Source organism: Malus sylvestris, chromosome 12 (assembly GCF_916048215.2).
Source record: "Malus sylvestris chromosome 12, drMalSylv7.2, whole genome shotgun sequence".
NCBI lineage: Eukaryota > Viridiplantae > Streptophyta > Magnoliopsida > Rosales > Rosaceae > Malus > Malus sylvestris.
Window position 1 is genome coordinate 4,286,232 of NC_062271.1, and position 27,151 is coordinate 4,313,382.

The window sequence follows — 27,151 nt, forward strand, 5'->3', positions numbered from 1 at the left end:
ATACCGGACAACAAACGAAAACAAAAACAAAAACGAAGTCGTAGAAGCTCTTCTCTGAGTTCTCTACGCAGATTTCATCCGCCAGAATCGCTCGTTCTCTGATCTTCCATTGACGCCCGGGATCTGAGAGAGCCCAGCCCCCGCCTGACTCACCCGACCCGCATCGACCCGGTGAGTGACTCAGTTCCGTCATTTACTCCGAGTCGCCGTCGCCAATTTCACCGCGCATTTCCAGAGAAATGGTGGATCCGGCGAATACGCCACTTGGCAGAATGTTATTGGAGGAGATCACTCCCGTCATCATGGTCCTCCGTACGCCCCTCGTCGAAGAAGCTTGCCTCAAGAACGGCCTCACCTTCGTTCAAATGCTCAAGCCCTTCTGCGTCTTCAACAACATCGACGGTGAACGCCACGCGCTTATTTCTCACTTCTCTACTAATTTATGCACCTATTTATGTGCGTGTTAGGGTTTCTGATGGTGGAATTTGAGTGGAAATTGAGATTTTTGTGTTTCGGTTTTGGTTCAGTGCCGGTGCGGACTGCGAGTGATCAACCCTACAGGCTTCAGAAGTTCGGGTTGCGGTTGTTTTATGAGTCCGATATTCGGCAACCAAACTTAGAGGTAACTTTTCGATTGTGCTGTTTTGTTGCTGTGAAAATGTGGGAACTGAAAAAATTGGAGTTTAGGATTTTTATTAGAACTTGGGAAGGTACAAACCTTCACTTCAGTTGGAGTATGATTGTGTTAATTAGTTGAAAACCCGGAAAAGAGATATGCGAAAGCGTCAAACTTGAGTTAGTTGAACTCAAGTTTTCTTGGCTACTAATTTGACTAGTGGATATTGGTAAGCTACTAGGCTGGCACATATAAACAGTTGACTTGATTTTTGAAAGCACGGACATTAACCGAGAGATGGGAAAGGGAAAAGGGAAAAAGGACTATACTTGTTAGATATTGAGTACACAGAGGAAGCATTAAGAAGAAATTTAAGCTCAAGTTGAAACAATTACAAGTCCAACTTGTTATATGTTAAATGTTCCTCGTTGGCTGGTTCTATCTCTTATGTACACTGTGTTGCTTTCCATCATGGTATGTTTCTCAGTGAAGCAAAGGGAGAAAAAAATGAGAAGAAGTATCATGTTGAAGTTTAGGTGGGTTTTGGCCCTTTTGGGTTTGAATATTATATCTGTTTTGCATATGTAGTTTTATAGTTAAGGTTAATTTCCTCTCGGATTCTCAACTGTCTGAGCCTGAGATATATTATTTAACGTCACCTAGGTAGCAAAAGAAAGGTTGAAACAAGTCATAACCCAGGCTGCGGAGAAAGATCTTTCTGAATTGTGCTCGGACCTACCTCAAATTGATAATGCATTATCCAGTAAGTAATATTCCTCATATAGATCCGTGGTCAACATTCTGCTCTCAAGGGAGTTGTGTTGTGGCCAACTATTTTCTGTTATATTTAATTTTAGATTTTGTGAAATTGATTGAGCAATTATCTTTCATAGGCTATTCTCTGCACCTGTGTTGTACAATTGAAATTGAAATGAATGCTTATTTTTACCCAGATCTGCATTTTTAACATTGATTATGGCTTTCCTTTGCAGTATCGGAATCTGAAGTTCAACCATCATGGTTTCAGTTTTTCAATAAAGAGCTTGTGCATACAGTGTCTTTTTCAGACCATGAAGCTTTTGATCATCCTGTGGCATGTAAGATGTTGAAACTTATAAAGTACCTATCTTTTGCCTATCTAGTTACAATTTAATGACAAAGCTCAAAAAGTCTGGTCCACGCTATCAGTCACAGAATCGTAGTTCTCAAAATGCTAGTTTTTCTTTTTGTGGTATTAATTGGTGGTCTGATGTAACTATCTTGTTTGATTTTACTTGCAGGTCTCGTTGTAGTTTCTTCAAAGGATGATCAGCCCATCAACAGATTTGTTGACCTCTTTAACTCGACCAAGTTGCCCTCCCTTCTTACTAATGGGGCAATGGACCCAAGGATTTTGAAGCATTATTTACTAGTGCATGATAATCAAGATGGACCTTTAGAGAAGTAAGTACCTTTCTGGCCTTCTAATCATGTTAGAAAGTGACTGAAGAATCTGCATGGCCATAAAACTTTTATACCTGTTGGTCAGCAGTCTCAAAACTTATCAAATTAATTTGTGTACACATTTGACTGAATTTAGTAAATATAGGGAGGTAAGGAACTAAGGGGTATTTTTCATACCGTCAAGGTACATGGAGTTGAAACAAGGTAAGCTAACATTTTATTTATTTATTTATTTATTTATTTTTGAATCTAGTGTCTCCGGGTCTTTGACCCGACTACTCACTAGGCCACCCGCCTGACCCCACAACATTTGGTAGGCAAGAAACTCTAGCAATTGCTAGGTGGGTACCTTGAGAGGTGTCGAACCCCAGACCTCTTGGTAACAAACCAAGGGCCTGACCATTAGACTAAACACTCTTAGGTCAAGGTAAGCTAACATTGATAATCCAAATAGTCTTCTTAGTTCTCTTATAAACTATATTAGGATTATTGAGCTTCATAATCAAGGTGTTCAAGAGTGTTATGGTGGATATCAATGTTCAGATAAGGGTGTCCCTGATTTGGGTGTGAGTTGCGAAGCTGGTGGGTGGCCTTGATTTATCTTGGGCACCCTTCGGGGTGTAATCCATGCTTTCTGAAATTCGGGGATTATGAATTGTAAAATTCTGGGAATGTCCGTGTTTGCCTAGAGGTTATAACTCATGCTCATGCAGTCAGTCTTAAGTACTATTCCTACTAATTTCATGTCTATATTTAGACTCCCAAAGAGTGAACAAAATCCTAGAGATTTTCTACAGGAAAGGATGAAGATTTGAAACTTTTTTTTAATAATGATTCAACTTCATTAACAAAAGAAGCAAACAGAGAGGGGGGTCTAGCATACCAGCCCGAACACTCCTACCACAACAAAGACCACAAACCCAAGCAAACAAAAACAAACAACAGCTGAGAACCAAAAACAGCCAGACTAGCAAATAGCTGCCTTCCAATCTAGACAAAGGAAGGAAACTGATATTCCAGTGTGAACTCATTAGAAACAGAAGACCATTAGACTGATAGAAACTGAAGTTTATTTGCTCCCCCATAATCCTTGAAGATCCTTTTATTTCTCTGCATCCAAACAACTTAAACCACAGCATGAAACATACAGACAAACAATACCCCGGCTTTGATGAGGAAAGACAATGCTTTGGTATTACCCAAGAGATACCTTCTCCCTGAACAACATCAGCCATAAACTCAAAGTCACAGGACAATGAAAAAAGGTGGTTGGTTGATTCAGAGGCAAACTCCGCCGTGTAAGTTTATCTTACATTGCCGGTCCCAAGCCCGGATAAAGGAGGAGGGGGAGGGCGTCAGGTAGTCGACAGCTGGCACTCCATGATCACGTCGAATCCTTATGAAAATGAATCCAGAACGAAATCGCGCTAAAGCTAGGGCGTCACCCGTAAGTGGCGCGCTGTGTGGCCCGAGCACAGTGATAAGTGAGCAAGGGTCGCTGTATCTCCATCGGCACCCGGATGCAGTGTTAAATGAGCAAGGGGGCTATAGAAACTTCTTTTCGAACAACTCCACTCAAAGTTGTTTGGGAGCATATGCTCCTATCAACTTTACACGGGACACACAAAAGAAGTACTTTGATCCTATTAGACGGGGAAGGGTGAAGAAGCTAGGACAGAAAGGTAGTGTTCAAGAGAGCAAAATGCGTTTAGGAACGTGGAATATAGGAACCTTGACGGGAAAATCTATGGAAGTAGTAGAAGTTATGGTGAGGAGAAGGATAAATATTATGTGCCTACAAGAAACTAAGTGGGTTGGTCGTAAGGCAAAGGATCTAGAAAACTCAGGGTTTAAACTATGGTATTCGGGCACAAATAGAACGAGAAATGGTGTTGGCATCATCGTGGACAAGACCTTGACACAAGATGTTGTAGATGTCAAGAGGGTAGGAGATAGAATCATGGCAATCAAGATTGTAATAGGACAAGAGCTTATCAACGTGATTAGTGCGTACGCACCTCAAGTAGGGTTGGATACAAGTTCGAAGGAGAAATTTTGGGAAGACCTTGGAGACTTGGTGCAAGGAATTGCTCAGACGGAGAAGTTATTTATAGGAGGAGATTTAAATGGACACGTGGGCAGGGAGACAGGTAACTATGGAGGTTTTCATGGTGGCCATGGTTTTGGGGAGAGAAACGAGGATGGGGAAGCTATCTTGGATTTTGCAATTGCATATGATCTCTTCTTAGCCAACACCTTCTTTAAGAAGAGAGAAGAACATGTGATCACCTACAAGAGTGGGTCGTCAAAAACACAAATAGATTTTCTTCTAATGAGGAAAGGGGATCGTATAACTTGTAAGGATTGCAAAGTTATACCAGGAGAGAGCGTGGCTAATCAACATCGCTTGTTGGTGATGGATGTACATATCAAAAGAGAGAAAAAAAACAAGACTTGGAAGTGCCCAAGGACTAGATGGTGGAATCTAAAAGAAGAAAAACAAGCCATTTTCAAAGAGAAAGTAATCACCCAGTGTGTGTGGGATAGAGAGGGGGAAGCTAACCAAATGTGGGATTCCATGGCTAGTTGTATCCGAAAAGTAGCAAAAGAGGTATTAGGAGAGTCCAAGGGCTTTGCCCCACACCAAAAGGAATCTTGGTGGTGGAATGAGGAGGTACAAACAAAGGTGAAGGCTAAGAAGGAATGTTGTAAAGCCTTATACAAGGATAGGACCGATGAAAATGGTGAAAGGTATAGAAAAGCAAAGCAAGAGGCAAAGAAAGCTGTGAGAGAAGCTAAGTTAGCGGCTTATGACGATATGTATAAGCGACTAGATACCAAAGAAGGAGAGTTGAATATCTATAAACTAGCTAGAGCAAGGGAAAAGAAGACAAGAGACCTAAATCAAGTGAGGTGCATCAAGGATGAGGATGGAAAGGTTCTTGCTACAGAGAACGCGGTTAAAGACAGATGGAAATGTTATTTTCATAATCTTTTCAATGAAGGTCATGAAAGGAGTGCTTCTTTAGGGGAGTTGAGTAACTCAGAAGAGTGTAGAAACTACTCTTTTTATCGTAGAATCCGGAAGGAAGAAGTGGTTGTAGCTTTGAAGAAGATGAAGCATAGAAAAGTAGTAGGCCCAGACGATATACCAATCGAAGTGTGGAAAGTTTTGGGAGAGACAGGTATAACATGGCTCACTGACCTTTTCAATAGGATTTTGAAAACGAAGAAGATGCCAAATGAGTGGCGAATGAGCACTTTGGTGCCTATCTACAAGAATAAGGGCGATGTACAAAATTGTATGAACTATAGGGGTATTAAGCTAATGAGTCATACAATGAAGCTCTGGGAGAGAGTCATTGAGCATAGATTGAGGCAAGAGACACGGGTTTCGGACAACCAATTCGGGTTCATGCCAGGGCGCTCAACCATGGAGGCAATCTATCTCTTACGAAGATTGATGGAAAGATATACAGATGGGAAAAAGGATTTACACATGGTCTTTATAGATTTGGAAAAAGCGTATGATAGGGTCCCAAGAGACATTCTTTGGAGGATTTTAGAGAAGAAAGGAGTACGAGTAGCATATATCCAAGCTATACAGGATATGTATGAAGGAGCAAAGACTGCCGTAAGAACTCATGAAGGACAAACCGAAAGCTTTCCCATAACTGTAGGATTACATCAAGGCTCATCCTTAAGTCCTTACCTTTTTGCGTTGGTAATGGATGAGTTAACAGGACATATTCAAGATGATATTCCTTGGTGTATGCTTTTTAACAGACGATATAGTGTTGATAGATGAAACTCAGGAAGGGGTAAATGCAAAGCTTAACCTTTGGAGAGAAGTGTTGGAATCTAAAGGTCTTCGCCTAAGCCGATCAAAGACAGAATATATGGAGTGCAAGTTCAGTGCAAATGGAGGCCAAAACGAGTTAGGGGTGAGGATCGGAGATTAAGAAATACCAAAGAGCGACCGTTTTCGTTACCTAGGATCTATCTTGCAAAAGAACGGAGAATTAGATGGAGATCTCAACCATAGAATACAAGCTGGATGGATGAAGTGGAAGAGTGCATCCGGCGTGTTGTGTGACCGCCGTATGCCACTGAAGCTCAAGGGAAAATTTTATAAGACGGCAATAAGGCCGGCGATGCTGTATGGCACAGAATGTTGGGCGGTGAAGCATCAACACGTACACAAAATGGGTGTAGCAGAGATGAGGATGCTTCGTTGGATGTGTGGGGACACGAGAAAGGATAAGATTAGGAATGAGGATATCCGGGGTAAAGTAGGAGTAGCTGAAATTGAAGGAAAGATGAGAGAAAATCGGTTACGGTGGTTTGGACATGTGCAAAGAAGGCCTACTGACGCTCCGATTAGAAGATGCGACTATGGGACAGAGGTTCAGGGCCAAAGGGGTAGAGGAAGACCTAGGAAACCTTTGGAAGAGACCCTAAGAAAAGACTTAGAGTACTTGGATCTAACGGAGGATATGACACAGGACAAAACACAATGGCGTTCTAAGATTCATATAGCCGATCCCACTCAGTGACTTGGATTTTCCAAGTCTCCAACCGAGAAGTTTTCCTCACTCGGGAAATTAAGGGAACACTACCTCAACCTACATGCTCCACTTACAAAGCTTCAACATACAAGCTTCAACAAAAGAAAATTCAAAGAACTTAGCGAAGAAGGCTTTGATGTATTTAACACAATACGTTGAAATGAAGGAAAGTTTATTTATTGATATCCCCGATAAGTTACAAATATGTACATATACTTGAGTCAAAATAAACAAACAAGAGAGAGCCTTCACAAAGGTTGCTTAGGAGAAGTCTCAGCAGTCGGTAGAGCCCCAGAAAGAGAAGGCACCGGAGGGGGATCATTCGGAGCCTCAGTACTGGACAAAACCCTAGAAGGAGGAGGCATCAGAGGTTGATCATTTGGAGCTTCATTACGCGGTACAGCCCCAGAAGATGAAGGCAATAAATGCCTTTGGAACAAACCCACAAATCTCTGATGATCAAGTAAAACCTGACCATCAGATTCCTTCATCTGGTCAAGCTTCCTCTTCATGTTTGTAGCATAGTCATGTGCGAGCCGGTGCAACTGTTTATTCTCATGCTTGAGCCCTCTAATCTCCTGTTTGAGACTCATCACTTCAGCCGCCAATGATTCAACTTGGCGGGTTCGAGCAAATAGGTGTTGAGCCATAGTAGACACAGAACCTGCACACTGAACACTGAGAGCCAGAGAATCCTTAACAGCCAACTCATCAGACCGTTTGGAAAGTAGTTTGTTATCTTTGGGAGTGAGAAGGTTCCTGGCCACTACCGCAGCGATCATATCATTCTTCATCACGGAATCCCCAACGGTAAGAGGATCAGTAGGGGAGACGAAGGATGGGCGCCGTATGTTGTTTGGAGAAGGCGGGGCTGCCTCTTCAACAAGGTTCAAGTCAAAACGACGGTCGGAGGGGCCAGACATTTTCAAAGGTGTTGAAGAGAGAAGAGGTCGGACAAATCAAGATCTTAGAAGTGCAAGAATGGAGCTTCTACTGGTGGATATTCAAGTGTGCTTTGGAACTTAATGTCAACCCCCTATAAAAATCTGCACTCGACGAAGCTTCAGAAATCGAAGAGGCGCCTGCTCAGAAATCGAAGAGGCGTTTGCTTTCTCAAAAGCTGGGCTGCTCAGAGACCACGAGGGTCGATCTCAGAAATCGAAGAGGCATTTGGTTTCTCAAAAGCTGGGCTGCTCAAAGACCACGAAGGCCGATCTTAGAAATCGAAGAGGCTTGCTTTCTCAAAAGCTGGGCTGCTCAGATACCACGAGGGCCGATCTCAGAAATCGAAGAGGCACCTACTTTTCCAGCCTTGTCAGCACCTGTCACACGCACACTCAGCTTTGCGGAAATTATGGGCATTCTGTCGAAGATTTCTGGCGAAGTAGAAAGCACATGAATCGTACTGTTCAATCACCCACTTCCCACACGCAACAGTAACTCATGGGTACCACAGATAACTTTGCCAAAGTTCTCTGACAAAGTTGAGACACGTGAAGCTTGCAGCTCCCGCTACATCGCTCTGACCAAGAAGGGTAAAAGAATTGCAAAGAAACAACACTAACAAAGTTTAGACACATAAATTTTGAAGGTCTAGCTACCATATTATTACCCACAAGGGTAAAGGAACAGTACCACTGCTGGATAATTGGAAAGTCCCGGTGTGTCAACCTATGTTCTTCGTGGCAAGGTAGACTAGCAAACATGCCCAACCTTTACTCACATTCGAGAAAACACTCCCAACAGGATTGCTTGCTCCAAAATCGAAGAGGCACCGCCCTCCGAATCTCGAGAGCTAGACTCCCAACATGATTACTTTCTCAAAAATCGAAGAGAGGGTAAAGGAACAATACCACTGCTGGATAATTGGAAAGTCCCTGTGTGTCAACCTTTGTGCTTCGTGGCAAGGTAGACTAGCAAACATACCCAACCTTTACTCACATTCGAGAAAACACTCCCAACAAGATTGCTTGCTCCAAAATCGAAGAGGCACCGCCCTCCGAATCTCGAGAGCCAGACTCCCAACATGATTACTTTCTCAAAAATCGAAGAGAGGGTAAAGGAACAGTACCACTGCTGGATAATTGGAAAGTCCCTGTGTGTCAACCTCTGTGCTTCGTGGCAAGGTAGACTAGCAAACATGCCCAACCTTTACTCACATTCGAAAAAACACTCCCAACAAGATTGCTTGCTCCAAAATCGAAGAGGCACCGCCCTCCGAATTTCGAGAGCCAGACTCCCAACATGATTACTTTCTCAAAAATCGAAGAGACACCGCTCTCCGAATCTCGAGAGCCAGACCCCCAGCAGGATTGCTTTCTCAAAAATCGAAGAGGCATCGTTCTCCGAATCTCGAGGGCCAGATCCCCGACAGGATTGCTTGTTCGAAAACCGAAGAGGCACCACTTTCCCAACTTCAAGAGCTGGATCTCCTTGGATAAAGCTTGTCTGTAATCTTCACACGCAACATCAGCTTTCCAGATACCACAGACCACGTTTTCAAAGTGCTCCGACAGAGTTAAAACATGTGAAGCTGGCAGCTCCCACTACCGTGCTATGACCAAGCAGGGTAAAGGAATAGCATTATTACTTGATGTTAGGGAGACTCCTATATATGTCGACCTCCATCCCTAACGGACAGGCAGACCTGCAAAAATGCTCAACCCTTTCTCTTATCTGAGAGGGCACTCCCAACGAAGCCTTTCGAAATATTCAGCTTTCTTTCCCCCCGATTATACCTCTGTAAACAAGCTATACTAGAGCAAGAATATCTCATATCATCAGGGTTAAAAGCAAGAGTATCCCATATCATGCTTTTTCCCTGTCTTTTCCTTTGGCCTTGTTCTTACCTGCAAGACAAGGAGAAAGAGAGCAATCAGTTAGCACTTGGAATCAAGCTTCCAGCCAGGTACTGACTGCCTGGAACCCCTTACCTGATTACTTACCTGGCATTGCTCTCGAGTACTCATCTTCAACATCTTATGCTTCCAGGGAAGATACCGCATCTGCCTGAGGAACAGATAGGGCAAGTGAGAAGGATACAAGGAAGCATGTGGAGACAAGCGTAACAGCACACGTGCCGATACATCCACTACTCTGTCAAAAGCAAAAGTATCCCATATCAGCAGGGTCGAACGTACTCTAGATTTGATGGACTTGTTTTGACCCTCAAATTCTTCAGTCGGCCTTATACTCTGGAGGAAACCAGAAAACCCTCCAGCCCGGTTCAAGAATAAGCCTGTGGAAAGTTACTTCTTCAAAAGCAAAAGTATCCCATATCATCTCTTCTCATTTTTCTTCTCTTTATCCTTCATGCTGCCTGCAAGATAGGGAGAATGTGAACAATCAGCCGGAGCTCTGATTGCTTACCTTGTCTGTCACCTCTTTCAGCAGATCCCCTAGCCCGGCGACTTGGGGGACTCCTACTACATGGTTTGTATCGCGCTTGACCAAGCCTGAAACTACAAGTAAGCTTCAAGTGAAATTGATACATTACCTTGTGAATCTCCACTAGTTACAGATACCACCCCTGGATGGAGCAAGAGTACTTCCAGAGAAGATGCCACATCTACCTATGAGACAGATAAGGCAAGTCAAGACGATACCACACTCCGGTACTTAGAAGTTTCGTGGTTACGAGATCATTCTCCCACAATATTTCCTAATGTCATTTGTACTAAATCATTCACTTGTACTCACTAAAGGAGAGCTTGAACCTATGTACTTGTGTAAACCCTTCACAATTAATGAGAACTCCTCTATTCCGTGGACGTAGCCAATCTGGGTGAACCACGTACATCTTGTGTTTGCTTTCCTATCTCTATCCATTTATATACTTATCCACACTAATGACCGGAGCAATCTAGCGAAGATCACAAAAAGTGATCGTTTTCGCTACCTAGGATCTATCTTGCAAGAGAACGGAGAATTAGATGGAGATCTCAACCATAGAATACAAGCTGGATGGATGAAGTGTAAGAGTGCACCCGACGTGTTGTGTGACCGTCGTAGGCCACTGAAGCTCAAGGGAAAATTTTATAGGACGGCAATAACGCCAGCGATGTTGTATGGCACAGAATGTTGGGCGGTGAAGCATCAATACGTACACAAAATGGGTGTAGCGGAGATGAGGATGCTTCGTGGGATGTATGGGCACACGAGAAAGGATAAGATTGGGAATGAGGATATCCGAGGTAAAGTAGGAGTAGCCAAAATTGAAGGAAATATGAGAGAAAATCGGTTCCGGTGGTTTGGACATGTGCAAAGAAGGCCTACAGACGCTCCGGTTCGAAAATGTGACTACGGGACAGAGGTTCAGGGCCGAAGGGGTAGAGGAAGACCTAGGAAAACTTTGGAAGAGACCCTAAGAAAAGACTTGAGTACTTGGATCTAACGGAGGACATGACACAAAACCGAGCGCAATGGCGTACTAGGATTCATATAGCCGACCCCACTTAGTGGGAAAAGGCTTTGTTGTTGTTGTTGTTGGTTGATTCAGAGGCAGATTTGCTTAAGATGCACCATTGAGGTAGCAAATTGGAGGGGGATGGAATACGAGTAGATCTTGGTAGAAGTTTGTCTTGGGAGTCTTCTTCTCTCATTAATAATCGGTGTCATTAAATCAGTATGCTGCTTTCTCTTCAGTTGCTTGTTTGCCTCTTCAGTTCCCTCTACATCTGTTTATTGGCTCTTGACTTTTAGGTGTTACATGAATGCGGGAGAATTGTGAGTGTTCTTGATCTTCAGTTCCCTTTGCATCATATGGACTTCAAATGTGCTTGGTGTTTTTCATCTAAATCTTATTTTTTTGCTTTAGAGATGCAACTTGTATTAGTTATTTCTTCCTGCATTGTCCTTTTATCACTCATAGTTGGGGGAAGTTTTTAGTATTGTGATGCGCTGTCAAGAGATTGCTACTCCTTACTCGGGGAGTATCATTTTGGAGTTACTTCGAATGAAAGCTTGAACTTTGTGGTTATGTCATGTTTGGAAATTTTGTGAACTCATTGGATGGAATGATAAGAAACAATAGAGTCCTATCATATAAACATAAATAAAAAATCAGAGTGAGGTTTCTTGAGTTCCTCTCTAGATTTGGTGTTGGAAAGAGGGGAGAGGGGAGTATTATATTGATTGTGGGCTTTTTGTTGTTGGACTTTTTGTTATTGGACATTTTGTTTCTCTTTCCTTCTACTTATTTCTTCTCTTATTTTCCTTTCAAACAATCTTGTAACTTTTCTGTTGGATGAGCTCTCTAAGAGAAATAGTAACTTTCGATAATCAAAGGTGACAACAATGGAAAATTGATATTGTTAGTCATATTATTTTTGCAGGGCAACTAAAATTTTAACTGAAATGAGGAGCACTTTTGGCTCTGACTGTCAATTACTATGCATTAATTCTTCTCTAGATGGTGTGGTTGAACATCAAGATTATCCCTGGGTGCTTTATGTAAGATATTCTGAAGTACTCTGTTTTTACCTTGTTCTGCTTTGCTTTTCCGTAGGTAGATTGTCTGATGGTATTATTGTACAAAGTAATTAGACGAATTATAGCTGAGCCTCTGTGCTTGTGTGTGTTATTGACAGAAATTTGAAGATTTACCTACTCAACCGCTTCGCTGCTTCCTTAATATTAACGATTTTAATGAGGTAAAGTACTTTTTGTTGCTCATTATCTAATTTTCGTATAATCCTATGTTAGGTTGATAATTCAAACGTTTTGCTTACGTCAGAATTTTGACCATGATATCCAATTTGTACAAACTGGGACAGATAAAGGATCTCATGCAAGATTTATCAACTAAACACATTATTCCCTACATGGAGCAAAAAATACGTGCGCTCAATCAGCAGGTATTTAACTTGACAATATTACCTTTAGTTTCTGTGAGTATTTTACTTTCTAGTGTACAATTGGTATATGTGTAATTAATTAGATTATGTCTGACTCTCTGGTTTTCAGGTTGCTGCAACAAGGAAAGGTTTCAGGAATCAAATAAAAAATCTATGGTGGAGAAAAGGAAAAGATGATGTGGTGGATTCTCCCAGTGGCCCTATGTATGCTGTACAATAGATTTCATTTCATTATTACTTTGTTACTATGTGTTCTTTGTTATATCCTTTTATTCTACTAATATGGAGTTTACTTTCCTTGTTCTAGGTATACCTTTAACTCCATTGAATCCCAAATTAGAGTTTTGGGTGATTATGCCTTCATGCTATGTGATTATGAACTTGCATTGTCAAATTATCGCCTAATATCCACAGATTACAAGCTTGACAAAGCCTGGAAACGCTATGCTGGCGTACAGGTGGGTTTAATGACTTCTGGATTGTAACTTTTTCTCTAATTTTTATATATTTCTTTTTTGGATTTTGATTTTACCCCTCTGCTTATGTATCCCTACATTCGATTTCTCTCCCTCGGCTAAAAGGTCTTTATTTTGTTGTGAGGGTTTCATGGTGTAACAAATCTCACTTATTTCATTTGTCCTTGCAGGAAATGATGGGGCTTGCATATTTCATGTTAGACCAATCAAGAAAGGATGCAGAGTATTGCATGGAAAACGCATTTACTACCTATTTAGTATGTATATTTTTTATTGTCCTTTTTGGTTTGAGATTAATAAGTTTGCTAGCCAAAAGCCCTTGAGGAATAGGTATCACATGACATTACCCAATTCCTCTCTCAATCTCAGGGATATGAGTGTTAGCTAAGATCATGTAGATACTAGTGAACCAAATTGTAGGTCTGTAGTCCATAACTCGAACAAATGGAGTTTTAGGAATCAAGCATATAGGAAAACTAATGAAAAATCCAAAAAACCTTCTCTTTTAATGAAAAGCCTTTTTTAAAGGTATAGTGAATAGTGCCAGTTAGAGGTCGCACTTGGTGCGATGGCAAGTGCCTTCGCCCATGAGCGGTAGGTCTCGGGTTCGAGACTTGGGAGCAGCCTCTCCATAAATGGGGGTAAGGCTAGCCAACATTCACCTCTCCCAGACCCTGCGTAAAGCGGGAGCCTTGTGCACTGGGTACGACCTTTTAGTGAATAGTGTCAGTTAAAGGTAAAAATGTGGTTTTTCATTAAAAGTGAACAGTACCGGGAGTGTTTTGTTAAAATTCCCTATTTTAATAGCATTAGCGTTCATCACAAGCCCACTCTTAATACTTATATTTTGTTAGATGATTAGTCTCTAGTTACAGCCCAACAATCCTGGGAAGCTGTCATTGAAAACCCACCAAAGCAAAGGGATCTATCCTTCCACAGGCAAACAAAACTTTTCAAGTTTCATCTTCCTTTAAAGGCCTTACAACCAATATGCTGTCTCCTCATCATTTGCATGCCAATCCAACCCATCCACCTAAAATCCAACTCTGACATCCTACAATTCCATTTTTGCTCTCAATAGATTCTCAGGTTTGCATTGCACGGATTGTTCTGCATTTTTTCTGGAACTCGACTGGCTAAATTGGCAAATTTTTGAGCCTGTTAGACTTATATTATAATATCCACTTGCAGCTCCCCCATATCTTTCCCGTTCTTCTTTCTGGTTGATCCTTCCTAATTTCGTTTTATTGGTATCCAAGCAGAAAGTTGCACCATCTAGCCAGCAAAATGCAACTAGGTGTGGTCTTTGGTGGGTGGAGATGTTGAAGACAAGATATCAGTATAAAGAGGCTGCAACTGTTTACTTCCGTGTTTGTACTGAGGTTATGCTCATTTTTCAATTTAATATGTTATGGGAACATTTTTTATTTTACTCCTGACCAATTCTTTTTTTGGAGCTGCTACAGTCTGCTTGAGCAAGTGTCTACTGCTAGCTTTTCACTATAATCAGTTAGGAGGTCTTGTTTTCTCATTCCTGACTAATTCTTTGATAGGAGCCGCTACATTCTGCTGTAATGCTTGAGCAAGCTTCTTATTGTTACTTGCTGTCTAGACCGCCTATGTTGCACAAATATGGATTTCATCTTGTTCTTTCTGGTGACCGTTACAAGAAATGTGATCAGGTAGCTATTCTTTAGTTTATTCAACTTAACTTGTTTAAATAAATGCTGCATCTTTTGAAAAAGATTTCTTGCCTTGTGTTCTCCAGGTCAAACATGCAATTCGCACATATAGAGGTGCCATGTCTGTGTATACAGGAACTACGTGGAGTCATATCAAAGACCATGTTCATTTCCATATTGGACAGTAAGTTTAGATGCAGCTTTATTTGGTATGTAGTTTTGCATGCCAACTTCTTGCGGACCAATCTATAGCATATTTCATACCATTATTGTGATTCAGGTGGTATGCTCTTCTTGGGCTATATGATTTGGCTGTAAATCATGTGTTGGAGGTCCTGGCCTGTAGTCATCAGTCCAAGAAAACGCAGGAGTTATTCCTGAGAGACTTCCTTCAAATTGTTCAGGTCAGCACTAGTACTCTTTGTATTCTGTGCTTGATTGAGGAGAAGGAAAAAGTGTAAGGTCCTTAAAATAGTTTGTATTTGCTCTTTAGAACGTAGGAAAAATTAACTTTCATTTCAGATCTCAAGGTATAATATGGTTTGGCTTGACCTTTTAAATTCATTAACCTGCATTCAGAATGAGTTTAATGCCATATTTTTAATTTTTTTAGTATTTTAAAACATGCGTACGACTTTTTTTCTTATCCCCACCTAGGGTGGACTAAAATGTTAGGTGATTCTACACCCCCAGAGTGTAAAGTTAAATATGATCCTGATAGGAAACATGATAACTTCTCAGGCCCTCTAGACATCCACTGACCTGTTCAAATTGGAACGGAAGTTTTAGCAACTTCTGTAGCAAAAATTAGTAGACTTCCGTCCTATTTATCACTCTTTTATGGTTTGCGCTTTTTGCTTATGTTATTTTTCTTAGATTAAACAGATTAAATTTCTTAAAACATTTTAAGCAATTGAAATGAGATCAACATGGTCCTTTAACTAGGTTTTACTAAAAACTAACTCAGCTTTCCTCCTCGATTATATAGAAAGCAGGGAAAGCAGTTGAAGTATCAAAGCTTCAATTGCCAGAGATCAATATTTCATCTGTTAGGGTAATTTTTGAGGATCATCGGACTTATGCATCATCTGCAGCTGTAAGTTATATTTCCTTTCTATCTTATAAATGTTCTATTCAATGCTCCCCCTTTTCTCTCTATTTCCTTATTTTTCAATGATTTCTTCCTTGTAATTTCATTATTTCTCTCCCATTTGATGAAGCTATTAGGAGGCTGGTGAGTTTACTTGTAGAATATGAGGATGATGTTCTTATTGTCTATAAGGGTTGTACTCCCTTATGAAAAAAATATGTGGATGTTGCTGTTTCAGTAATTTTGGTACAACAGTGGAATACAAATAGATGGAAATATACCAGCTCTTGTAAACCTCTAGGAGCTTTGCATTGTTAATGCATATATTCCCAAGGTGCATAAAGTCTTTGAACGAGGTTACAAATTGTAGTGTAGGGATTGCCACAATGTACAACAAACAAAACTGCCTGAATATGTCTTTTGACATGCTTGACTCTTTTAGTTTTCCTATGCTGCTGCTGGAGTCTGCTTTTGCAGAACCATGTACAACATATCAATGAATGTATTGTGACACACACACACACAACATGATTGGGAAAAATGAAGGTTTACAAATTGATTGTTTATTCTTATGGACGCATATTCTTCTTTGTAGCCTTACTAAATTGTGTACTGAATTTTTGCGAACTTCAAGAAAAGAATTTTGAGAGTGTTGTATAGGAATTTCTAAATGTGGTACACGTAGTATGATGTACTAATGTACTAATGAGCATGAATTACTTATGAAAACTCACGTAATTTGTGCTTTGATCATAGGCGCAGAAAATGTGATCATACTTATTCCTTTCATCTATATGTGATGCTGATGAGAAGCCTTTCTTTCTCATGGACTTTCTTGAATGACTCTTTAAGGTGGTTTAGACCATGGCTTGTAATTGCCAGTGTTGTGTTTATGAACATTCCAGGCAAATGTCAAGGAAAAAATATGGGTCTCCTTAGAGGAGGAAATGATTCCAAATTTGTCTACCGCTAGAACTAATTGGTTGGAGTTACAATCAAAGCTTGTCCCAAAGAAGTACAAAGATTCAAATGTTTGTGTTGCAGGAGGTATGAACATGAACAATATATGAAGTTGCTTGATTAGTACTTTATATATTAAATTGCATCCTTCTAAGGATTAATGCACATTCTTCTTGCCATTGATATTGAAGAAAGAAGATGTTTTAGGGTTATTTTACGCTTTGTTGACATTTCTTGATATTTTGTTCTTTATTACCATATGCAGAAGCTGTCAGGATTGATATTGAATTCAAAAACCCATTGCAAATCCCCCTCCTCCTGTCTAGTGTTTCCCTAATATGCGAGCTTTCTGCAGGCTCTGATGAAATGAAATCTGGTAACTACCCCCCCAACACACACAAACACAATTTAACTCTTTAAGTTGATTATTGGCAAGCACATGTCACAATCATTGGCGGATCGGTTTGTGATGATGTAGATGCAAGTAGCTCGTTGACGGAGATTCAGGATGGGGAATCTACTAATTTAATTCATAGGTGTGTATATGATTGTTTATAATTACTTTCAGTATTTTTAAAAGGCACTGGTGAGGCATTCAGTGCAATGCGACCCTAAAATGCATTGGGTGACAACTTTCAGCATCTTATTGCATTACCAGGCATGAGCTATTTTGTTGCTGAATTGATAGTTTTTATTTTTATTTTTGAATACTTACTGGCCAAAATTATCTTTTAATGACTTTGTAAGCTCTTAATCAAGACAATCACTGAAGATTTGAGGAGTTTGTAGAGAAATCTCATCTTCTCCTTTTGCAAGACTAGTATCAACCTGTAGTAATACTGTCTGTCATTCGTTTGGCTGACTGCATGCCTTTATATTGCACAACTGGTGGATTCTTTACTTATTTTATTTTAATATGAACCAGAACCTGTTGGGTTTGTAAAATGAGTTTTGGCTTTGCCAAGTTCGGGCCTTATAGTAGGGCTTGTGGGCTTCCGTATTTCATGATTTTAATGGATATTAGGCTGTCCCATGGACTACTTAATAAGTCATTGTATTTGGGGCTTAAACCATGACCAGTGTATATTTCTTGTTGTAGAGCTTTGTGTCCCAAAGGCTTACTCGTAAATGCTTTGATAATTACCCTGTGGCTTTGAAAACATTCATTACTTGTCTATATCAGTATCCCTATTTCGGTTCTTATTATGTTTGCACCTGCTAAGGTGGATTTGTTTGCTTGACTTTTGCAGGGATGTGAACCTTGAGAGTTCTTTATTTTCTTTGTCTGATGTTGATTTTTCATTAGCAGGAGGTGAAAAAATTGTGGTGAGTACTTCATTTGTGTTGTTAAAGTATTGCAGAAAGAAATTTATAAGGATCCTCCATAAATTAAGACCCTTTTCTCAAATTTTTTTCCTTTTGCAAAATTTTAAAATCACTGAGTACTATATATCTTTTGGTGTTTCTTAGTCTATGGAGTGAATTAATTTGCATCTACACAATCCGTGCAAATGATAGAAAGTCGCTTGTGATTGAAACTAATAAAACTGGTTAGTTATACTACTAAAATTTAATATATGTTTTTATAATTCTCATTCTTAACTTGATTTGTAACTTTGTACTAAGAATAAAATAGAGCTGAGTTTTTAGCTAATATGATGCATGACTTCAATCACTGTCTTTTCTTCCTTTTTTTCTCAGTCCTTTACATTTTTATTTTTTCCTGTGTACTTCCTGTGCACATTGTGCCAACTTCAATTGTTTATTTATTTTAAAGACATTTTGAGATCTATTTTACATGTCTGGTTATTCTTTCTGCTTGAAAAATATAGTTAAATTGATTTCCTATAACACATTTTATAAACTATCTTGTTTACAAATTCATTGTTATACTTCTTGAATTCTACTTATTGTTAGTTCCCGTTCCCTTCAGGTGCAACTAACGGTTACTCCTAGAATAGAAGGCATTTTACAGATTGTTGGTGTAAAGTGGAAGTTGTCAGGTTCTGTTGTTGGCTTCCATAAATTTGACACTAACCCCATGAAGAAGATAAGCAGAAAACGAATACAGAAGGCTAAGCATCCTCATAGCGATAATTTAAAGTTTGTAGTTGTTAAGGTGTTTGCTCCCACCTTCTATTCTTTCCACCTTAAGAATTCTGCAATGACTATGTTCGGGCATCCATTTCTTCTGACTATCTTCTTTCCTATGTCAGAGTGTACCCAAGCTTGAGGGTGTCATTCATCCACCACCTAAAAGGGCATATGCGGGAGATTTACGGCATCTTGTGTTGGAGTTAAAGAACAAATCTGAATTTGCTGTGAAGGTATGCTCAGTTGGACTCTATGTTCTAAATCTATAATCAGGTAGTTGGTTTATCTGTGTTGTTTTTGTGAACTCTTGCACTGTATTGACTTTTATGGAAATTTTTGTTTGCTCTTCATTGTTTAGGACGTAGTCTAGGTAGTTGTCTTGAAATTTCTTTGATCACTTTGCCATGCAGGATTGTCGTACTAGATGCCATTGCATGAGTCCTGCATGAGCTAATGATTATACACCTTTATGTTAGGCAGGGGCTAACCATATGCTTACAATCTGTTTAATGTGCTTACATGTTATGGCCTGATATTCTTGCAGAATCTGAAAATAAAGATTAGTCATCCTAGATTCTTGAATCTTGGAAAGCAAGAAAGTTTGAACACCGAGTTTCCTGCTTGCTTAGAAAAGACAAATTCTGATCGGTCTGCTGAACATGCTAACCCCAATGACATTTCTCAGGCCCTGTTTCTATTTCCAGAGGTCAGCATCCAATTTCTCCCGGTTTGTAATGAAGCTATAAATTTCCAGTTTCTAGTCCTAGTGTTTTATGTTGATCTCTTTCTATACTACAGGACACAATTATTCAAGGGGAAACACCATTATTGTGGCCTCTTTGGTTTCGGGCAGCTGTTCCTGGGAACATTTCCTTGTACATAACTATATATTATGAGATGGGCGATACTTCAAGCACCATGAGATATCGCACTTTACGCATGCATTACAATTTGCAGGTGTGTGCATCAATGTCAATTATGAAAGTTTCTTGATTTGATTCACTTTTCTAAGAAGTATTTCATGGTTTTTTTTATGATTATAAATCAATGCAATCTTTTAAAATAGATGCTTATCTTCAAATATATTGATTACCTTATATCAATGATGAACATTCATTTTCATAGGTATTGCCGTCATTGGATGTGTCATTCCTTATTAGTCCCTGTCCATCAAGATTGCAAGAGTTTCTTGTGCGCATGGATGTTGTCAACAAGACAAGCTCTGAAAGTTTCGAAATTCAACAGTTGTCATCTGTTGGGAACCAATGGGAAATCTCATTACTTCAACCTGTCGATGACATCATTCCTTCACAATCTTTGACCGCTCATCAAGCATTGTCATGTTTCTTCATGCTCAAGGTTCGTGAAGAAGCTGAAGCTGAAACTGTGGTCCCATATTTTTTTTACAGAATTTCATCCCCCCCCCGCCCCCCCCCCCTTCTCTCTCTTCTCGTTTCTTTCTAATGAATGGAATTAATTTTGGATTCAGAATCATGGCAAGTCATCAACTTCTGAAGATGAGAAATCTTCCCATTCCCGACTTCGGAGAACTGATTTGAGATTCAGTAATGGACCACTTTTTGATATAGCTAGCTCTCCCCTGGCAGATTTCCACCATTCTGAAAGACTGCACCAGGAAATTTTACATAAGGTTGATATATTCTTGCTATATCATTTCAACAATCTTTTTTTGTTCATGACACCGTTTGGATTTGGTTTGACTCATAAATCACCTTATCTTGAAGGGGAACTAAAGTGTGCATCAGAACGTGTACAAGTCATGACCCATTAGCTTATGCTTTTGTGCACTGTGGCTGCTTCTCAGCATTATTTTCACACTGACCCTTTTCTTTTTGTATGGATTAGGGAGACACTAATCCAGTTGATTTCATATTGATTTCCCGGCCTTTGAAGAATGACATTAATCCTGAAGTGTCCGAGCCACCGCATCTTTATTCTCATCATGCATGTCACTGCAGGCAAGTTTTGTATCAATATGGATTTTTGCTCTCTTTACCTAACTTTGTAGTTTCTTGTTTTAATTTATGTTAAGCTGACATCTATTATGGTGGTTAATCAACAGTACTGCAAGCCCAAGTCCTATATCATGGCTAGTGGACGGACCTCGAACCTTGTATCATAACTTCTCTGCTTCCTTTTGTGAAATAAATCTTAGCATGACAATCTACAACTCATCAGATGTCGTTTCATCTGTACGCATAAACACCTCAGACTCCAGTACTAGTGATCATTCAGGCGATGCAACTCCAGTTCAACCTGCCACGTCTTCTGGCAACCAAGATGGATGGCATGACCTCTCACTAGCGACTGACATCAAAGTGACCTCCGATGCCCTTGGATCCCAGGTCAGTAAGTCAATTCCCGTGGAGAGCGTCTCCCCATTTATTTGGTCCGGGTCAAGCTCAACTAGAGTCCAACTTGATCCTATGTCAAGAACTGAAATTCCTCTTCAAGTTTGTGTATTCTCTCCCGGGACACATGATCTGTCGAACTATGTTTTGCATTGGAACCTTTTACTTTCTAACGATCAAGAAAATTGGGATGGAAGGTCTTCCGGGACATGCCAGGGATATCCGTATTACCTTACCGTACTCCAGTCGGATTGAAAATTTTCTTTCATTTTTACGTCCTCCATAACGATGGGTGTACCATGTTTTGTATCTTTGGCCTGTAAATTATAATGTTCGCGATGTCTCTCCTTCGTTTTCAATTTTTTTATTTTAGCACAGCAGGAACCATGAAAGGGTTAGGAAAGTTAGGAGGTGAAATCAAATTGTTTTTCCATTTTGTTCTCCGATTAATTAGAGCAGTGAATGTTGGTGTATTCCGAAATTATTATACATGAATGAATGTACCTATTTTCACTAGAAAAAAAAAAAAGTTGGATCTCATTATGTTTCGGTGACAATTCTTGAGGAGATATACGCGACGGACGTCGAGGACGGTAGCACACCCATGGCCAGGAGGGTCGAATAAATCAAAGGAAAATTAAGAGAAAAAAACACATGGTTGTGTAGAAAGAAAAAAATGGTTTTATTTCTAGGAAAACTAATGAAAATGATTTGAAAACTTTGAGTTTTAACGATAAGGACAAAATAAAGAGTAAAGTGAATAGTATCAGGTTTGATTTTTTAGTGTAAAAATGTGGTTTATCGTTAAAGTGAACAGTATCGCGGGTTTTTCGTTAAAACTCTATTTATTTTTTTGCTTAACAGAAAGGAAAAATGGTTACGCATAAATAATTTTCCATTAGGAATCATCGTAAGCTTCTTCCCTTTTTGTAGGAGTTTTAAAAACACTTTGTGTAACGTTTTTGTAACGAGAAATGTAGCCGTATGGGTGTATAAAGTGGACGGCTTATACCGGATGTACCATTGGCAATTTCAAAATCCAATAATACAATGTCATATGTGGTAAACTTTCAAACATGACAAGCGTTCTTGCTTTTGAGATATCATTCTATTTTTGTATATGATAAATAAGTCTCTCTTGGTGGCTTGATTTGATGGGCCATGTACCTTTGTTAGCAGCCATATGGCATCATTAAAAAGCGAAACAACGTAGAAGAAGACAAAGTCCCAAATAACACCCGACCAAGTCCCATGAGTTTAACTCGCTTTCCAACTTAATTACTCAATCTTTAAATTCCTAATTTTCCTTTTTTTCTTCTTCTTACGCGTAATTAGCCCAAGTGGCTACACATTAACAAACAGAGGGTTAAGGATTGAATCTCTCTCTTACTAACAAGATATTTTTCAATGTGCCGGGAATGCAATTCAGTACACAAAATATCAAAATACAAGTGATTGGATGCTTGAAAAAAAAAAATTCAACCACTGATATTATTACGCTTGAAATAACATACCTTATTTCCGACACATTGAAAAATTTATATTCGGATTAAGGATTAAGTCTCTCCCTATCTCTCTCATCCTCTTTCTCTCTCTAGATTAACAGGTGGCCCAATCATAAAAGAGACCGTTCACCTTCCAAGAAATCACGTCTTTCGCTTTTCGCACCAAAATCCACTACACCGCGTCCACGTCCCCTTCTCTTCTTCTCACAGGTGAACAGTCCGAGTCCTCGTTGACTAGATCTACCCCCCACATTCCTCTTCAAACCCCCTCCCCAAAATTTCATATCTCCAATTCATTCCAAATTCCCAATTATTCTTATCGATTCCGATCGGATTTTGGTTTCGATTTCGATTTGAAAAACTCTAAGCTCGCAAAATCATGAACGATTTGTTCTCCGGCTCCTTCTCGCGGTTCCGGAGCGAGGAGCAGTCGCCGCGGCGCGATGATCACGTGATCGAGATGGGGTCGACGGCGGCGGTGAGGTCGGGCACCGCCGGAGTCAACCTCGACAAGTTCTTCGCCGACGTCGAGTCCGTCAAGGACGAGCTCAAGGAGCTCGAGCGCGTGTACTTCAGCCTCCAGTCCTCCCACGAGCAGAGCAAGACGCTCCACAACGCCTCCGCCGTCAAGGACCTCCGATCCCGCATGGACGCTGACGTCACTCTCGCTCTGAAGAAGGCCAAGGTGCTGAAGGTCCGCCTCGAGGCGCTAGACCGATCCAACGCCGCGAACCGGAGCCTGCCGAACTGCGGGCCGGGGTCGTCGTCGGACCGGACGCGGATCTCCGTCGTCAACGGCCTCCGCAAGAAGCTCAAGGACTCCATGGATAGCTTCAACGCTCTGCGGCAGAAGATCTCGTCCGAGTACCGCGAGACCGTACAGCGGAGGTACTACACCGTCTCCGGCCAAAATCCCGACGAGAAAACATTAGACCTCCTCATCTCCACCGGTAAGGGCAAATCCGTCATTCTCGCATTTTAACCATCATTCGTCGCCATTTATTTTGCTGCTTAATGGAATTGAGTAAATTGCGACATTAGTCCCAAACTTTGACTAAATTATAGCTTTTACCTTAAAACTAAACATTCATTAAAATTCGATTTAAATTTGACAAAATGTAGAGCATTGATCTTTATTTATAACTTTAGTAAGAATTTCCGTCAAAATTACGGGGATGTAGTATTTAAAACCTTAAAGTGCAACCATAATTCTAATTAGAATTTCCGTCAAAATTAAGCATGCAAAGCGGAAGTGCCTAAAGAATTATGTTACTCGATTTTGTTATAACCGTCGCTTAATTGTGACGGAAATTCTTAGTGAATTGGCACGAAGGACCAAGGCTTCACATTTTGTGTGAATTCCAATACCAGTTTCAATCATTTTTAATTTAAGGACCAAAGCTCCAATTCCGTCGCAATTTAAAAACTAATCCTGCAATTTTAGTGCTTAGTGAACTATTTTTTTGGTTGAAAAAATAAATGCTTAATGAAGTATTTGATTAACCAAATTGGGAATTAAATCTGCAGGAGAGAGCGAAACGTTTCTGCAGAAGGCAATACAGGAGCAAGGGAGGGGCCAAGTCCTTGACACGATTCAGGAGATCCAGGAGCGACACGACGCCGTAAAGGACATGGAGAGGAACCTGCAGGAGCTGCACCAGGTGTTCCTGGACATGGCCGTGCTGGTGCAGGCGCAGGGGGAGCAGATCGACGACATCGAAAACCACGTCATGAGAGCCAACTCGTTCGTCAACAGTGGCACCCAGCAGCTCACCAAGGCCAGGGCCTCCCAGAAGAACACCCGCAAGTGGTCTTGCTTCGCCATTATTCTGCTGCTGGTTATTATTCTGATCGTGATCCTCAGCTTGAAGCCCTGGAATTGGGGTGGCGGTAGCAATAACAACAATAATAATATCAATAATCCGACGCCCGCCGCGCCACCGCCACCGCAACCGCAGTAGGAGAGGAGAGGAGAGGAGAGGAGAGGAGAGAGTAAAGAGTATCGTGATTTGTTCATATTCCACATTCCTATTGTTTGTGTTAAATTTTTGTGACATTGATTTATTTTTTATAATAGGGGTTTCTTCATTTTATTTTGTTAGGTTTCACCAGTTGATCAGAGTTGTGTTTGCTTACTCGTATCAAGTTTAAATCTCTTTTCGGTACTAAGATAGCTTCAAATATCGTTTTGTTTAAAAAAAAAATTAAAAATTAAAATACAAGCTCTTGTATAGGTTCATTGCGTAAGATGAACGGTAACGATCACGGGGATCCTTCTCCTTTGTAAAGGTCAGTTTAGAGTCAAACGTGTGGTGGGAAAAGTGGTCGGAGATTTAAAATACTTAAAAGTTAGAATGTAGCCACTTAGGATTATAGTTTAGTGATATTTCTCTTTACTTATAAATGAGATGTCTTATATACGGTTTAAAGCCAAGTGAATTTGAACTACATTATTATTATTATTATTATTATTATTTTTTTTTGAAACTAGTGTCTCCGGGTCTTTGACCCGACTACTCACTAGGCCACCCGCCTGACCCCACAACATTTGGTAGGCAAGAAACTCTAGCAATTGCTAGGTGGGTACCTTGAGAGGTGTATTACTAGTCAATTGTGAGACTTAGTCCACTTATTTAGTGTAGATAATATTGTTTGTTTAGAAGAAAAAAATGACATTTCGCTAGACATTTAGACACAAAAGTTACATAATCACACAAATTTGCATAGGTCGACATTTTCGAAATTTAGGGTTTTCAATTATTTTAAAGAATAAAGCGACCGAACTACCCTTACATGTTGTGCACATGCTTATATTTAACATAAATTTGGACAGAATAATAAAAAACTAACAGTTGGGGGGAAAAGGCCATGTGATTCTAACTTAAAACTTTCACTTACAAGTAAAAAATAAAGAAAAATATTGCTCGACCGTAATATGAAGTTACTATTTTTGTATCCTTTTGCATCCTCTATGCCAAAATAATGAGTTAACTTGAAGGATGGACAATTCTGATCAATATTGGAGAGGCCTGGTGGTCAAGGGGGCAGATCAATTTTGACTCTAACTTGCTAACTTGAAGGATGGACATTAAACGTGGAAGTGTGCAACTAGACAATTATCAAACGTATAAATGCTCTTTTTGTTCTTTTCTTTTTTATTTTCTCCGTGGAATCTGAAAATTGAGATGAGTGATAATTATGTAGTACCAAATATTAATAAATATTGGATGTCACAAATGGTTCTTAGGGTGGCATCAAGAAAATGACATAATTAAGAAGTCACTTGGTATTACGATCAAGTGGTATCCATCGTCATTGATAAATAAAAAGTTTTAAATTTAAATTTTGTAAATGGCGTATATTGTGCGTACCCCGTTGTGTTGTAAATGACTTAAGCTTGTAATTCTACTTTCGTGCTGTTTGTTTGGGGTCAAAACTTAAGCTTAGCAATCGATGTCCTTTGTTACCTTTCATTTTGATTGTTAATCGCAAAATTAGTGAAAGGAAGTTACGGTAACCCCAAAGATCAATCCATAATACGGTTGTATATGAGATTTACCTGTATTAGATAGTTTGTCATTTTGTGTGTGTGTGTGTGTGTGTGTGTGTGTTTAGATAGAATTAATCAACTTTAGTTTAATTTATATGCAAAGACTTTCTACATTTTAATCACAATTTGACATGTACACAAAAATAACTCATAAAAAATATAGAAAGAAAAGTTATTGCAGACATGTCAATCTGTGATTGGGGCATGTAAGATTTCCTACTTCCAAGATAGAGCAAATGATTTCCAAACCTAAACCTTGAGGAAAAAAAATGTAGAAAACTTCATTTTAATCCCTAAATAAGATTATTTTTTCAGTAAACCCTATGTAAGATTAAAAACTAAAAATAGTCATCCATGTCAGATTATAGTATTCCATATCATTTTTTAATAGAATTATTGTAGTTTAGTTTCCTACAAATCAATGTTTTAGTGTTTTGTATTTATTGATTCTTCACATCTCTTCTCTTCTGGTTACAATGGAATTCCCCATCTTTGGCGGCAATGCAGTTTTTTCCTCCTTCTCTACTGATGACAATGTTCACGCTTCTTTTCTATATACTGAACCCGAAATTGATAGAACTATGTTTTTTGGAATCAAACATAAGTTTTCCGTACCTTATTGACTGTACCAAAACGATTGAACCTATCCTAAGTAACGTACCTAACTGATCATACTGAATCGACTGGACTTAAATGACCGTATAAAAATTCAAAAAAATGATGGCACTTCACAGCCAGCAAATACTTTAGGCCATATCCTCAATCCCTACCCAGCTACGATGTACATTACACTATTTTTAATTGAGATTTCATCCCCCACCTTCACATCACATCCTATTCTACTTACAATGTTTCCATCTGTGCTTCACATCCTATATAGCGTACCTAACTGACTGTACTGAATCGATCGGACCTACCTAATTGGTCGTACCTAAATTAA

At 39.8% G+C, this 27,151-nt stretch overlaps 2 protein-coding genes across 5 annotated transcripts; both read left to right on the plus strand.

The window, feature by feature from the left end:
* The first annotated feature begins 17 nt into the window (after nucleotides 1-17).
* Nucleotides 18-21,589, plus strand: LOC126593141 (uncharacterized). Of its 4 annotated transcripts, XM_050259046.1 has the most exons (28): nucleotides 18-402; nucleotides 528-622; nucleotides 1,280-1,379; nucleotides 1,609-1,713; nucleotides 1,897-2,059; nucleotides 11,961-12,078; nucleotides 12,216-12,278; nucleotides 12,402-12,482; nucleotides 12,592-12,686; nucleotides 12,790-12,940; nucleotides 13,129-13,215; nucleotides 14,221-14,340; nucleotides 14,512-14,640; nucleotides 14,727-14,824; nucleotides 14,921-15,044; nucleotides 15,629-15,736; nucleotides 16,636-16,777; nucleotides 16,956-17,066; nucleotides 17,169-17,226; nucleotides 17,941-18,016; nucleotides 18,624-18,809; nucleotides 18,907-19,017; nucleotides 19,329-19,490; nucleotides 19,583-19,741; nucleotides 19,910-20,143; nucleotides 20,274-20,435; nucleotides 20,651-20,763; nucleotides 20,868-21,589. In XM_050259046.1, the coding sequence occupies exons 1-28, from the start codon at nucleotides 240-242 to the stop codon at nucleotides 21,409-21,411; spliced, it is 3,858 nt and encodes a 1,285-aa protein (XP_050115003.1). In that variant the 5' UTR covers nucleotides 18-239; the 3' UTR covers nucleotides 21,412-21,589. The 4 variants fall into 4 exon arrangements, with proteins under 4 accessions (XP_050115003.1, XP_050115006.1, XP_050115005.1 ...); XM_050259049.1 differs by lacking the exons at nucleotides 18-402; nucleotides 528-622; nucleotides 1,280-1,379; nucleotides 1,609-1,713 and having other exon boundaries at nucleotides 1,912-2,059; nucleotides 12,362-12,482; XM_050259048.1 differs by lacking the exons at nucleotides 18-402; nucleotides 528-622; nucleotides 1,280-1,379; nucleotides 1,609-1,713; nucleotides 1,897-2,059 and adding an exon at nucleotides 11,091-11,352 and having other exon boundaries at nucleotides 12,362-12,482.
* A 1,245-nt stretch (nucleotides 21,590-22,834) lies between these two features.
* Nucleotides 22,835-24,754, plus strand: LOC126593145 (syntaxin-121-like). The gene is made up of 2 exons (XM_050259052.1): nucleotides 22,835-23,611; nucleotides 24,189-24,754. Exons 1-2 carry the CDS (start codon nucleotides 23,041-23,043, stop codon nucleotides 24,620-24,622), a joined length of 1,005 nt encoding a protein of 334 aa, XP_050115009.1. The 5' UTR covers nucleotides 22,835-23,040; the 3' UTR covers nucleotides 24,623-24,754.
* The last annotated feature ends 2,397 nt before the right edge of the window (nucleotides 24,755-27,151 follow it).